Genomic DNA, 15,757 nt, shown 5'->3' with positions numbered 1-15,757 from the left:
CGGGGCCGGTGAAACTTACTGTGCAGTCTTGGCTGTCCCCGTGCAAAACGCCGCCTTAAGTGCGTCTTCAGTCAATCGTGAAAGTTTCATTGGAAAGGAACGCCGTGCTGCGGGAACGCACCGGGGTGCGGTGGGAATCACAGAGAAACGTTACGGTCCGGTTCCGGGGTTTTAAATGACCGGATTTTGGAAGCCTGTCGTTAGTGCTGCCGACGGTGTGTGCACTCGAGCTCGCTCCGCAGAATCGGCCTTTTCAGAGCACGATATGTAAAGCATTTTTGGCAATATGGGAATCGCATGCCCTTACCTGCCTGCGGCCCTCTCCTTGCTGAGCAGGTGGCTTTGAGGTTTCCCAGCCTCTGCCCAATTCCAGGGGCGCGAGAAGGCTGGGAGCGTGGTGCGGGGATGTGCAGTTGCCCCCTCGGAAGCCCTGTCCGGAGGCAGAAACAGTTCTCCGTAAGGTGATGATGATACAGGTGCAATAGGTGCTTGGGTGATTGCAAGCACAGGATAAACTTCTGTATGCTGACAGGTAAATGCATTTGAATAGGTGCAGTTGAATAAATAGGTACTAATAATGTAATTGGCTCTGGATGTGTGAGATATTTAGGATTATGAAGACTTTGCCTCCTATAAAATTTTGCAACACATGAGGATTCGGGACACTTGAGTAGAATCAACACAATGTACCAGTTTGTACCAGTTGTGAACTGGCATATTGTCTTTATAGTAAAATGTGAAATATCCCCGTTTGTATGTGCTTTGCTTCTATTGCAAATATTGAATTAAATGGGATAAATTTGTTTCACTGTCTTAATATTTGAATTACTTTTTTCACTGAGTTCTGCTATAGATTATTTCTTTTCCTGAGTGCTTGTGTTTGCTCCAGATAATTAATTTTCATTAGGAAAATTGATCTGCTTGTCATTATTTAATTATGAAGTATACTAATGAGGATGGCTGATAAGGTTTGAGTTTTTGCAATATCACAGCCTCTTCTACTGAGCTCATAACAATTAGCTAATCTAGTTTTCAAATGCTTGAGAGAGACTTTCAGTCATCACTTCAGGTAATGCTCGCTTGAGAGTATTAGGGAACCTGTGATCGTCTTGGAAGGTGCCAAGTGCTCTTGTTTCCCGGAGGAACCGATGGTATTGAGACTCTCAGACACTCTGTCGAGTACATGATTCTCAGCATATAGCTTCCAGAAAGCAGCACACAGTGAAAATTCATGGTTGCTATAAAAATAGCATATTTGTCACTTCATGCAGAGGTTGTGTACTTGATGTATGCAAAGAGGGCTCACTCAGCCAAATCCCAAATAATATTGAAGTTAAAACAAAAGTGACCTTGTCCTAAACTATCCCTGAGCAAACCTCCTACAGAGCAGAATCATATAAGCTCAATTACTAAAACATAAGCATGTTTGAAACCCTTCATGTATTACTCTGCAAACATAATTGCTTATTCAGACCGTTTCTGTGTAGTCTAACAAATGATGAGGAAATACTACAGAGACTCTTTAGCGTGTCCAGTAAGTAGTTTAAGTGTGGCCAGTTTAACCTGTGCTGTTTTAAGAGCGGCTTTTGGGTAAGTGATGCATTTTAACTAGCCCTCTTTCTAATTCAGTGCATTCTTGGACCTTTCAAAAAAAATCTCAGTAGATCCAGTGGGAGCTGACTTGGGAGCTGTGGGCTCTGTCTCTGTTCAGTGGAGGGAGATGTTTCAGAGTGGACTAGTATCAGGTAAAAAAAAAATAAACCAATTTGACATGAACCACGTGTATGCAGTGAGGTGGATGTGATGCACATACCTCATCGCTGTCAGTGATGCCCATTTTTAAGAAAATCATTTTACATAATCAGGTTTGAAAAGGAATCAGGGTGAAGCTTACTAATTTTCTGCTGGGTCTCAGAGCATGATGAAATCTTATAAAATCTTCAAGAAGCACAGGGAGAATCTTTGCTAAAGTGCATTGGCGCAGCTCCACAGACATTCAGCAAATAGGATAACCTGCTTGTAAGGAGAAAATAAGAATACACATTTAACCTGGCTGTCATCAAGTGTTGTGAGACCCATTTAAAACTTTCTTCTGCTTTCAGATTATTTTCCTTTCATACTGCTTTACAGTTTACCAAAGAAAAAAAATAACCCTTGTGAAATAGTTGTATATGATTCTTAATTTCTGTCTTTACTTTTTTTATTAGTGACTATATTATGCATGATACTGTTTTAGAAAAAGCAGTTAGGAGCACACTGGAGATTTCATTCCTCGAAGAGTCACAACCTGAGCACTGGGAAATGCAGGCTGGTTTTTGAAAATCATAGTCAATCTTACAAAAATTGTCTATAAAAACGGTACTGTTGGCACCTCAACAAGATTTAAGCTGATAAAATTAAATTTCCTGGAAAATGCTGGCTGAAATTTGTCTTAAAGCAGTCTTTGACCCCCAAATTGCAAGAAGAATGTAGGAGTGGCCAAGAATGGTGTGATCTTCCGTATTTTTTTTTAGTTCCTCAGCCAGCTCATCTTCTAAGGGAGGTACAGTCTAAGCCTGTATTTCTGCCCTCCTTTGTATAATCAACAGAGTTTTTGTTTTCTCAGGAAAAAAGACTTAACATGCCAACATTAATTGTGGTACAACAGAGAACATAAACTTTATGTTTTAAATTTAATGGTTAACACAATACTACAGACTTGTGTAAATCATCGTAAATTGACTGGTACAGGTTAGAATAGCATCTCGGCAGTTTTGCAGCAATATTCAGGTTAGAATAGCATCACTGCAAGTTTTACAGTGATTCAGACCATCTCCATTTGCTTCATGTTCATTACTAATGATAGCATTGCCCTAATAATATAATCATATTTGTATCACAAACATTCACATGCTTTTTGTTAAGCTTTTTTAATGGATTGGCCTGTTACACAGTCATCTTGAACAGCAGCTTTTGACCTGTGATACTGGTTTCAAGTAAATGCATTACCTTTTAAATTAAGCCTGAATGAGTTCCATTCAGGTATTTTCTAGCAAAAATTTCTCTTTGCCAGAAAAGACTTAACTTTGGGAAATGCCTATTTGCATCTGAAATGATGCTCTTTATCCATTTCTAGATAAACAGATCGAGTTCTGGGAAAAATGAGGAAAAGAAAGGGAATAAGGGGAACGGGAAAGGTGAGTCTGTTTCTGAAGGTGGAAAGACAGCCGTGGTATTTTCCTTGAAGAATGAAGTTGGTGGATTGGTGAAAGCTCTCCGACTCTTCCAGGTAAGGCTTACAAATCATTGCGCTGACTGGACTGAGGAAGGCTACTGAGGTCAGGTTGTTTGTTGGTATAAATCTAATGGACCGTGGCAGAAGAAATGGAGTGCAGTTACACTTTGCAGAATTGAATAAAAGTAACTTAAAATTTTATGGACCATTCAATAAAGCATTTTGGGCTTGTGAAGGGTTTTCTGGAATAAAGTTTAACAGTGCTGCTGATGTTCACGCCATTCACTTTAGATTTCTGATGTGCCGTTCTCAACACTCTAAATTAGATCGGAAGTTGTCTGTGCAGTCCCCAATGGAAGGAGGCACTTTCAGAGAGCAGTTCAGAATCTGACCTACATGCTCCAAGTCAGATGGTGGTGGCAACCTTGCTGCAGGACAATGTGCGGTCATAAAGTTTAATTCACCTTTAAGTGCTTGCAGGTCAGGGCTTTATGTGTCTAACTAGAATGAAAATTGTGAATTATTGGTTCCCATATAGATTGCCATGCAGTCCATGTTTTTTGGTCAGACTGCTGGTACTGCACATGGCCTGCTTGCCTTATTAATAAGTCGAAGAGGCCTTGGAAGCATGTCTGAGGATAGCTAAAGCAAAACAGTATGAGGAAAGCCTTAAGTTGTTCAGTCTGTGTGGTGCAGTGAAGAGAAAGTTAGGACGTGGCTTGGAGCCTACCTCTGAAGCCAAACCATCAGAGGAGTGTAAGTGTGGGAGCACTGGGCAATGCCAATCCTAACTCACAGGAACTGGCTCTGGGAGCAGATTCCCAGGGCTGATGTAGATATTTAGATTCCTCAGCCAAGGAAAAGAGGTGAGTTAGATCCACGGAAGGAAGGCTGCCAGGAACCAGAGTGTTTGACAGAAGTGAGATGACAGGAGTTGCAGAAGGAGTCATGTTTTTGATGCAGCTTCTCTCCAAAGATTCTTAACTGCAGGTCTGGCTTAAATACTTGAATGGGTTCGTACCTGAAATCTAGGAGGTACACATCAACTTGGGAACGGGCATATAACTCACTCTGGTCTCTTAAAACATAGCTGGAAGACGTTGTGGTGATACCACCCCCATTCATGTAGTAACTTAACTATTTGGATACCGTGAGGCGGAGCGCAGGGTTGTTATTTGAATGGATCAGCTAAGGAGACCCACCATATACATACCTTATGGAGCATGCCAGCAAAAGATTTATGTGTGCATATCCAGAGACTGCTGGTTGGCTGTACCAGAGGGGACCTTAATCTGAATGGACATTTCTGCAAAATACAGCAGGCAGGTGGAATTAAAAGCACAGACTTCTCCCCATTTGGAAGTGAAAAAATGTTTTACTGGCTTCACTGAGTAAGTGGAAGGAGAGTTGTAAAAAGTAACAGACAGTTTCTATTTGGTAAAGAAAGGAAAAATCAGAGTCAATAGAAGTACTGGTTGAAGCAGTCATCTAATCCAACCTCCTGTTTTGAAGCAAGGCTATCATAACACTAGACCAGGTCAGCCGTGACACATTGTGGTTGTCTGTCATTGTATGACAACTTTGGCAGACTAGTAGTTGTGATGGGAGAGATACCCTACAGGAAAGTTTTCATGCTAGAACTATTTACACACTCATGTTTGTTGCATCGTTTAGTTTTGATGGGGACATTGTAATGGAGAATAAATTTAATTAGATTTTAATTTTATTACTATTAACACTTAAGGTTATTGATAATTACTGCAAGAAAGATAGATGAGGACTGATGTACAATTATCTTCACAAACACTTTCTTCCTCACATGTTCTTAAGAGGTAGTACAAGTTTAATAGGAACTATTTAAAGATGGACATAATCTAATAAAATTGCATTAGAATTTAGTATTTATAGCAAAGGTAAATATAAAATTACATTATTTTTTTTTTCTTTTTAAAAAATTATAATGTAATATTATCCTCTGTAAGAGATTGTCTTGGTAGATAAAATTAAATTAGTTGACTTAATTAAATATAATAGTTTTATTTTTACTTTCCGTATACAGATTTTCTTGCCTTCAGTATTTGTTAAGTGTCACTAACTAATTGTGTAAGTACAAAGCGAGTACTTTCAATTAAACCAGCTTTTAATAACTGTGAAGAACTTTCCTGAGGAACACGCCATCAATGCTGCCCTTCTAGCTGGTATGTCTGTATTTAATCCATTACTTCATCTTTCCACAGGAGAAACACGTGAGTATGGTTCATATTGAATCACGAAAATCAAAGAGAAGGAACTCAGAGGTGGAAATTTTTGTGGACTGTGACTGCAGTAAGAAAGAATTTAATGAACTAATCCAGTTGCTCAAGTTTCAAACTAATATCGTATCTCTCAATCCACCAGAGAACATCTGGACTGATGAAGAAGGCAAGGCTGCTTTTGTATTGCTTGGTTTAGACACTGACAAATGTTTTGCACAGGTATCTACATAGTCTTACACTCCAGTACATTCAACTCCCATTCTGTCTCCTATAGATCTCGACTGTGTCCCTTGGTTCCCCAGAAAGATATCTGAATTAGACAAATGCTCACAGAGAGTTTTGATGTATGGATCTGAGCTGGATGCTGATCACCCCGTAAGTGTAACATAAAATTGTCCTGCAGATAATTTGTTCAGGTTATTTGCCAGTCAAATAAAAAGCCTGTTGACTGCTGATTCTGAGTACTTTTTTGAGCATATAGTTTTCAGAAGGTGGGAATTTAGTTCTCTTTAGTAGTTTCAGTGAATTAATTTTCCTTTTCTGTAGTAGGACACTCAAAAAGGACATCCTCCAGAAAGCTTACTCACTCTTTTAACAACTGTGTCCCCTTTTTATACTGCTTTCATTTATTTATTTTTTAATTAGCTAGTTGATAGAAAGGTTCCAAACTCTGAAGTGTTACAATGTACTCAGTTGTTATAAATCCAAGTTTCTACCTTTGGACCACTTTGCTGAAATATACTGGTGTTAGCTAGTTGTATTCATTCCTACTCTGAAGTAAAATAGGCTGGATTAAACTTTCATTTTTAAAAATTTCTGGCTGAAAGGAAGTAGGTAATGAACTGACCATAAGACTGTCTTGTAATAGAATTAGATTAAACTGTAGCTGTAGGTGATAGTCTCTTTTGATTTGTCACACACGTTTTTGTTGGTATTGTCCAAGATGGTGATAGATGGCTCTGAAGAGTTTGTAAGTGACTGCAGAAAGATCAGTTTGGTGTAGGCAACTTTCTAGTGATGCATCTGTGCTGTATCACGGTTCTACAGTGCCTGTGCGGACTTCTCCCTGGTGACTGCCTTGGCTGAGAAGAGGCAGGTACTCCTGGTGGCCCTGGGTTTGGGGCTCTATGTCAGTGCAGAAATGGCACTCAGACCACTGCCTTCTGTCCTGTTTGCTCCACAGCTCCTACAGCTGCCATGCTGTGACAGGGGCTCAGGCACAGACCCTCATTCCTGCACACACAAGCAAATGGACATCTGTGATAGTTTCACTGGGCTAGCCCTTGGCCAGCAGCCAACACAGCTGTTCACCCACTTCCCCCCCCACCCCCAGGGGACAGGGGAGAGGACTGGGGGGCAAGGATAAGGAGGCCTGTAGGTTGAGATAAGAACAGTTTAATAGAAATAAAAAGAAAACTAAAAACCCCCCCAATATTAAAATAGTAGTGATAATGATAACAGTAACAAAATATACAAATGAGTGATAACCCAGTGCAACTGCTCACCACCTGCTGACTAAGCCTGGCCCGTTCCCAGATAATGGTCCCAGAGGAACGACAATCCTGAACTGAAACTGCAATCCCGGAAGAGTGAGCCCGAGCGAAAACCCGTGTGAATCCCCCCCCTTTCTGGTCAGCCCTGGTTAATATACTGACATGACGTGATATGATATGGAATATTTCATTGGCACATCCAAACGCCCATTTTGGGTTTTGCTTTTCACTGCGCTTCTCCCTCCCAGTCCTAATGCAGCTGTGAACCAGCCAAACAGGCCTTGAGCTTCAGCAGCGACTAATAACATCAGAACTTTTATCAATGTTCTTCTCATAGCAAGTCTTGCACTGAAACTAAAACACAGCTATTCTAACTACTAAGAAGAAATTTAACTCTATCCTAGCAAAACCAGGACAACATCATCACGATGTCCCCTGGCACCCCACCTCCACTGTCTCTGGTGTCACCTGCCTGCAAAATCAGCCACAATAAGCATCATCACCTCTCTTGATTTCCAGCCATCTCTACTCTGGGTGGGCCCTTCCCACACTGCAGGCCCACAGCTTGGGAGTGCGTTCCTGGATCCTGGTTTCTGCCGTGTTCTTCTAGATGACAAACTAGAATTTACCTTGCATTTTCTTAGAATGGAAAAATCCATTGATTACCTTAAACCATTAACAGTAATTTGGTTAAAACAGAGGCCTTAGTGGCAGCTCATTCTAGCCTTGAGTCGATGACTGTGACAAGCCATTTGATACTGTTTTATGTTCTGAGCTGGTGCCTTCATTAAATACTTGAGTGCTCTGATGAAAATCTGCTTTCAGTTTTACAGACAATGAAAAAAGACATTTGCATTATATGAATATATATTTTACACTTGGGGTGACTCTTATAAACGTAATTTACACACCATTTGTTAGCCTATGCAGCATGCTACGTATTAGAGATAGAGGGAAACAACCTGTAAAATCTGTGACTGGCCTTTCAAAGGCCACTTCTGGTGCCTGCCTTGTTCCTTAGCACTGACGTGTAGGTGCCAGAGGACTGAAGAGAATTGCCCTATTACAGCAGCAGCACGGCACCACTTCAGCAGCATAGCCCTAACCACTTCATACTGGCTAATGGTTTCAGTCTCCGTTTTACTACACGTGACAGGGTTTTAAATCCCCTGTGCTGTCTTCCATCCCCTTCTGGCTTTTGAACAGTCTGCAGCTTAGTAACTCAATGCTTTTGTCAAAAGATATTAAGCAGACAAGGAGACTCCCCCAGATTGCAGCAACTTTTTGAAGGTTAAAAACTTTTCTGTGTAGGAGTGGAGGCTTTAAGGTTTTCTGCAGTCCTTTGACATACTCCCTTACTCTGCTGCAACAGCGCAGCTTTGGCTGTGGGGCAGTAAAATGCTTTCTAAGTTTTCTGGAATCTCATACAAATATTTCAAATCAAACAACCTTATCTTTTCATTCCCTTCAGTGATTTGTGTTTGTGTATGTGAGCAGTGGAGGAAAAAATGCATTTTACTTTTCAATTCTGACTAGGGGAAACTTAAATGCAGTTTCTGGGCTACTAACTGGGAAACTTAGATAACTCTTTACACCTTTCATCTTCAAGAGGTTGGCAATCCTGCCTTGAAAATAGGTAGCTCTTTTTGTAGTCCAAAACCTGAAGTGTCTACATGTTTTGTAGGTATTTACGAGATCTTGTTTTAGTTCAGAATAGCTCAAAGGGCTGTAGCTGGATGGTGTGTATGTGTTATACAGTTACACAACTTGCACTTAATGTGCAAGACTGGAACAGGTTGCCCACGGAAGCTGTGGATGCCCCCTTCCTGGAAGTGTTCAAGGCCAGGTTGGATGAGGCTTTGAGCAACCTGGTCTAGTGGAAGGTGTCCCTGCTGATGGCAGGGGGGTTGGAACTAGATGGTCTTTAGGGTCCCTTCCAGCCCAAACCATTGTATGATTCTGTGAAAAAGTATGAGCCTAGTGTAGCCCATGAGCCTTTCCTTTGTAACTCAAATTGCAGCAATATGCGTATTTGCTGCTTGAGGTTGATGGTTTGGTCTCTAATGTGTTGGTTAAGATGGCGACTGCTGAAGTAGCGTCTTCAAAATGAGTTGCCTATGAGCTCTGGGTGCTTGATTCTTCTAGTGAAGAAAAATACCTTAAGGGTAGGTCAATTATTCTGCTTTATACCTGGGTGTAGATCTCGGTTCAGATTAAGGAAAATCTGAGTGAGACAAAATGATGAGGAAGAAGTTTCCTTTTTTCAACATCTTGGATGAATGACTGTACCTTTGCACAAACCTGTCTTGAAAAAACTCTTGTGGGACTTTGGTGGGGAAAAAAGTGAAGAAATCCTTATCTTCTCTTGCAGTCCAATAGATAGTGTTAATCAAAATACAATATAATTAGGTACTAAATAAACACTTTAATGATTTATTTTATGATTCTTACAGCTACTTTTCTGTCCTTATTGTAAATTTCTCTCTTCTTCCTTGCTTCAGGGATTTAAAGACAATGTCTATCGACAGAGAAGAAAGTACTTTGTGGATGTTGCCATGAGCTATAAATAGTAAGTACTGGCATAATTCTTCCCCATGCTGCTGACTAGTTAGAATTCATGGTCTACTTAATTTTGTAGGATGAAGTTTAACAGTAGACAAAGTCATCCTTTAAACTTTGACTAGCTTAGTGTAAGCTAAATGTGACCAACCTAATGCTTGAAATCCCATTACATTTTTGGTACAGATACAGGCAAGTAAAGCATTTGAAAAGTAAGCACTACCTCTTCAGCATTTTACTCATAGCTGCTTAAATTTAGGAAATGCTTTTACAGATGCTTGCATATCTTAATGACAGGAAGATGCACTGCTGAATCACATATATCTAGTCTCCCAACGTAGTTAGATGAGATCACTAAAACCTGAAATCATTACTTTCTTTTCATGCGGTTACTGTACTGGATGCTGCAAAATGCCATTTATCAATTTTGCCATCACAACTCTAAATTTCTCAGAATTCAGTCAGTGGATTTCTCTGTAGTTAGTGCACCTAGTGTCTGTGCACAAATACACTGCATGTGTTTTCTCATTTTGTTGGCTTCCCCCCCCGCCCCATGTCAAGTCAGTATTTTCAATTTGCTACCATCCCTGGAAGTCAGGAAACTTTCTGTGCACCTACAGATACTTACTATGTTGCAATTTTCTTGTCACAGAAGCATTCAGCTAATTCTAATCATACTCTAGGTTTTATTTGCAACAGGCCTAAGCCCTCCTTCTCAAGGGAAAGAACATAATAATTTCATGTTCTTTTCCATTTTAATGCACTTTTTCAGGTTTTTCATTTTTCTCCTTTGAGGTTTCTACCTATGTTGTTTAAAGAATATAAAACACAACAATTTTCCCCCTGCTTCATAGAAGGCACATCCTGTCAGGAAGCAATTAAAAAATGGATTTTTGAAGGTTTTTCAGTTCTATTCTTTTATTTTTAATGTAAGGCTGCAGAAGGCTGGGAGAACAGGAGGATTAACTCTGCTTTGTGACCACATAATCCTGATTGTATTTCTCCTTTACTTTTGTCCCATTCCTGTCATTAAGCTATTACCAATATAATAAATGCGTAAGTGCTAGTGTTGGTTCCCCTTTTTCTGCCCACGGTGGCATTTGTTTAGCTGGGTGCTCCTGACATTCATCCAGCACACTGAGCTGCTGCCTGCTGGGGGCAGGGTGTTGGTTGGTCTAGAAGCTTGTAGGCTGACCAGGTAAGTCCTAAATTTAGTCAGCTTTCAAATGTAAATTGAGATTGTTTGTTTGTTTACAGCTGATTGATTTATTATCTTTTTTTTTTTTTTTTTTTTTTTCCCAGTTTAGTGTTTGCTATAGAGTTAGTTCTTCTTGCCTAGCATTTATTGCAGTGGGAAATGTCAAGCAGGTACCTGTGGATGAGGGCAGGCTGTATGTACTCCTAGAGCTCTTTCAGTAAGTCAGATAGTTCTCCATTTACCCATGACAGTAACGGTAGTGCTGTGCATTTCACAGCTGCTAAATTGCTGGAAATACCTTCCTCCCCTCTCCCTCTCAGCTGCCTAAGTGCTGGAAAGATCATGCTGCTGGCTCACTAAGCAGTGGTTGGTGTTCTGTTACAAAGTTTTTTGTTTCCTACCTGAAACCAGTGAGAAATGTCTTTTCACAGAAATTACATACAGTAATCCTGCATATTCCCAGAAAAACAGATAAAAGAAAGGAAAAAAAATCTTTTCCTTCTTTAGATTTTGAAGGGTCAAGAACCATTTCTGCAGGCACGTTACAAAAATCAAACAACCCAAACAGAGGTTATTTGGGGTCCAGATCTTGTACTTCAGCAAAACTACCTAGAAAGATTCCTTTGTCTCACTGATCTTTTCAAACCTTTAAAAGATTTCATTCTTCCTATTATTATCAGCAGAGAGAAAATAAGATACTTCATATATTTTTAGCCAGAGACCACAAAACATCTGAGAGACCAGTGATTAGGGCAATTACCTAAGATGTGGCAAAATCTCCTTCATACTCTTCAGGTCTGTGGCAGTGTTTATCGTAACTCCAGAGATGTGCCCTATCTACTGGGCTGTACAGTCAGCCTCTCTCCAGGTATGCCTGTAGAGACACCCCAGGGAGACATTTACCCTCAGCATCTTGCAGCTCAGCCTAAGCCACGCGGAGGAAAGGCACATCAGCTCAGGGAGGACTCCATGCTGCTACAGCTAAGCTGTATCTGCTACTCATGCTGGGGAGCTCAGAATTAATATAGGTGTCCCAACACTACATTGCAGTCTCATCACACTCTCTTCTGTGGTCTAATGACTATTTACTTATTTATACAAAAAGAACAGCTCTGTAGTAAGGACTGCTTCCCTCAGGGATAAATTTCAAAGCGTTGTTTTGAACGTCTCAGTGTCTTCCAGGAAAGTGACCTTCCTAATAATTTACTGGGGTTTGATGCATTTCTACTTTTCATTTTCCAGTGTAAAAAAATAAACAAACAAACAAACAAAAATCTTGTTTCTTTAAAAAAACAGTGAAGAGATTTGGCTGCAAGGAACTGGCTCTGTCAGAAATTTTTGAGTTGAAAATCTCAGATCAGCATTTGCTTTATGAGTTGGTACAGTAGTGATGGATGCTCTATTTTGCTTGAACATAAAGAGGCCTCTGTAGTGAAGAGAGAAAGAAAAACACTAAATAGTGAACTTGGAGGAGCACATATTTGCTGCTGCTTAGTGTTAAAGGGAAAGATGTTAATAGTGCACAACAGTGAAAATCAGCTGTATTAAATAAATGGACCAAAAAAATATTTCTTCCCTCCTTCACTTAGCTTCTATCCTAAAGACAGTGAAAATGTGTTAATCTTGCTAATTAGTCCTTTGAGACTGATTAGGGATTGCAAAAGTGTTGAGAAAATTAAATCTGAAGAAAAAAACAGAGGTTTAAGAGGGAATTCATAATATGAGTTGATAGCTCATGACCATGGCAAAGTGGAAAGACCCTATTTTAATAAGGGGAAATAAAAATTCAGGATAGGTTAGCTTGTAGAGTCATCTTACTCAACTACAAGAAAACTGGCTGTGCAGGCTAGCTATTCCCATGATTTATGGCAATGTTTGAACGCAAGGTGGGTGTTGCTTGTTGAAATAAGAGGGTGAGAAAAATGAGATTTGCAGAGCTGAGTGAGAAAGGCACAGGTCCTCCCTCAAGTCTGGCTGCCTTGATCCTCTTGATAAACAAAGCAATATCATGATCAGTTGGAAATAAGATCAGTGCTCCTAGGCATAAATCCTAATAAGGAATTAATGTTCAGTGAACCTCACTGCAGTACTAATTAATTAACTGAAATAATAATGAAGTTATAAACCTTTTAGTGGGCAGTGAGCAAGCTTCAGATATTTGATTGTGTTTATACCTCTCTAGTGACACGCTAAATAGAAACCTGAGTTTTTCTACTGGTGCACATGTTTCTTTCTCTTTGCTGGGCCAGTGCTGACAGTATCCATAGTAGAGTTCAGGCTTAAGGAAAAGGGACGAGTATTGCGCCGTATTCTGGCAGCCCAGGAGGATGGAGTAGCAGCCTGCTTGTATCTGTCATGTATGGTACAATTTAGCGTAGCTGTGTTATGCTTTCCATGAGCTGGCAGGCAGCTTAAGGCTGATGAAGTGTAAATGTGAAGACAGGTACTAGACCTGAAGGACTGACTCCCGACTGCAGAATGGGCACGGACCCAGTGCAGCTTCTCTTGATGAGAAATGCTTCGCTAAATGTGTTGCAATTCTTGTCACGTCTGCAAAAGAGTGGCTGAAGGGGAACTAGGGGTTGTATTGGATGTTCAGTGAGTCATTAACAAGTATTAGTACTCATACAAAGTAGCCTTTGACTGACAAATACTGCAGTGGATCAAAATACTTTGATTTAGTGAAAGGCAAGGGGATTAAATAGTAAATTTTCAGTAAAGGTGAGGGAACAGCCCAAATGCACCTAGGGCAGATGCTCTTACAGGGACTGCATAGCAGCCACTGTACATGACAAGAGGGCTCATTCCATGTTACCTCATACAGTGAAGACAGGATTCTGAACCTGGTGACAGCCAGGATGGAGAGCCAAACCCCAGCAAAAGCCCAGGACTGCAATTTTCCTGCTGCATTGGGATTCTCCAGGCCTGGTGCTCCTGTTTGGCTGCAGTCTGCAAAACTGGGGAAGCTATAGCACTGGGCGGGGAGCGCCCGTGTTGCCAGCCCAGTGGCAGGGCAGTGGCAGGTCGGGACTGATGGGGTGGAAGGAAATGCTGTGAATCCCTTTACCAATCTGTACTTCGTTACAGTGTGGGGGTGGGAGGGGAAGAGGATACCTGAGGAGAAGGCAGACTACACACATTACATACTATAGGTTGTGAACATTAAATCCAGAGAAAGATTATAAAGTTTCGAGGGGGGATTCATAATGCGAGATGATGGCTCATGACCATGGCATGGGAAAATCCTTACAGCTAAATACAAGGCAGTGCAAATTGGAAGGAGCTCTTCACACTGTCAGTCAGTTTTGAATTAGCTGTAACCACTCAAGGCAGATCTTGGGATATCAGAGACAGATTAGCAGGTACCCTGGTAGGCTTCTGCTTTGCAATTTCTGTACATTTGTGTAAGGGGGAGGGGGCAGAGGAATGGTGCAGAAGGAAAAAAAAGCAGAGAGATGTATTTAGATGCTTAGTTTAGATGCTAGGCTGTTGGCTCTGAGGTGATTTTCCTCTTGATGTAGTCCTGCATGAATTTGGGGTTCCATTCATATCTGCACATGTAAGCAACAGTCTCAACAATAAATACATATATTTTAATTGGATCAACACATTTCTAAACCTCTGTGTAACTGCCTAATCTTCACTTTATAAAATGTTGGGTAATGATGCTGTGTGAATATTATGTATTTTAAAGAATGCATAGAGCATGCAGTCTGCTGATGGTCTTGCTGAATCTACAAGTTAGACTGAATCAGGATCTTCAGCTAATCACATGCAAAGGCATCAGTGGCAATAAATGGAGAAATATTACTCTGGTATAGGAACATGGTGTGTAAGACATCCATCTTTCTACTATGATATGTACAAAGATTAAGAAATAATCTAATTGCTTAATAAGAAATACAGTTCTTAAGAAATTAGTGTAGCATGTACAACTTAACATCAAGAAGTAATTCTAAGAAAAAACCAACAAGCTGTCATTTTAAAATAGTTTTTAATAGTCTCTGTCTGCTTTTATTTAAATAATACTTTTCACAGAAATTTTACCATCCACATTCTGTCTATAATCTGGTTGTATTCAAATGTATTTTGTATTATTTTATTTTTTACAGTGGTCAGCCCATTCCCAGAGTGGAGTACACAGCTGAAGAAATTAAAACATGGGGGGTGGTATTTAGGGAACTCAGTAAACTCTATCCCACCCATGCTTGTCGTGAATATTTAAAAAACTTTCCTCTGCTGACCAAGTACTGTGGATACAGAGAGGATAATGTGCCTCAGTTGGAAGATGTTTCTATTTTTCTTAAAGGTGAGATTTGTATTTGGTTTGTCAACAGATATGGTTTAATGAAAACGCTCTTTTCTGTTAGTATGAAATACAAAGCACATTGAATGAAAGGACCAGCATTGTCAGTGGACTTTGGTTTAGTGTGAAGCATCATTCTGGTTTTGACATTCTCCATGGTGGAGGGTTTGTTGAGTCAAGGCAGTTTTACGTAGGTACTTTCAGGTATGAAGTTGAGAGGAATTAAACAGCCGAACATGTATCACATGATGTTTTCTTGCACAGAGAGAAAAAGTCCTTCAGTACAATGAAAAGAAAGAGCAGAGATAGCTACGCTCTTCTCATTGCCACACAGTGGGAGTTCGTTCTAATAACCGCAGTGGGCATCCCTCAAGTATCCAGGCAGGTAAAAGAGGGAATCAAATGCCAAGATAACTGAATTTAAAGAGGGGAACAGGTTTCACACATTGTTGTACAGCCTGATGAATATGAGGCTTTCCTCAGTGCCCAAGACCTCATGAAACTGGTCATTATATTTGTATGTTGAAAAAATCAACAGGACTTCATAGGTGATCTGGTACTTTTCTTTCATGTTATTTTTTAAAGGATCAGTATATTACATATTTAAGTTTGAAAATACCCTTATTTTTAATCCCAAAGAGAAGAAGTGGTGGACATGAACCTGCTGTTTTTAACTCTAGAGGAAAAGCCACTGAAGTGTTCATTTAAGATTTTAATTTCTCCTCAAGGATC

General features: G+C 40.2%; 1 protein-coding gene across 1 annotated transcript in view; it reads left to right on the top strand.

Annotated features, from left to right (window-relative positions):
* Positions 1 to 3,115: 3,115 nt before the first annotated feature.
* TPH2 (tryptophan hydroxylase 2) overlaps positions 3,116 to 15,757 on the top strand; it is a gene marked incomplete at its 5' end in the record, with an annotated part of 47,921 nt that continues 35,279 nt past the window's right edge. Inside the window, 5 exons of the mRNA XM_010175318.1 lie at positions 3,116 to 3,268; positions 5,452 to 5,635; positions 5,744 to 5,844; positions 9,464 to 9,531; positions 14,832 to 15,028. Of these exons, the coding sequence (XP_010173620.1) occupies positions 3,116 to 3,268; positions 5,452 to 5,635; positions 5,744 to 5,844; positions 9,464 to 9,531; positions 14,832 to 15,028 (703 nt within the window). The remainder of the gene's footprint in view (positions 3,269 to 5,451; positions 5,636 to 5,743; positions 5,845 to 9,463; positions 9,532 to 14,831; positions 15,029 to 15,757) is intronic.

This window comes from Antrostomus carolinensis, unplaced genomic scaffold (assembly GCF_000700745.2).
Source record: "Antrostomus carolinensis isolate BGI_N321 unplaced genomic scaffold, ASM70074v2 scaffold10189, whole genome shotgun sequence".
In the NCBI taxonomy this organism is placed as follows: Eukaryota; Metazoa; Chordata; class Aves; order Caprimulgiformes; family Caprimulgidae; genus Antrostomus; species Antrostomus carolinensis.
This window is presented reverse-complemented; position numbering and strand designations above follow the sequence as displayed.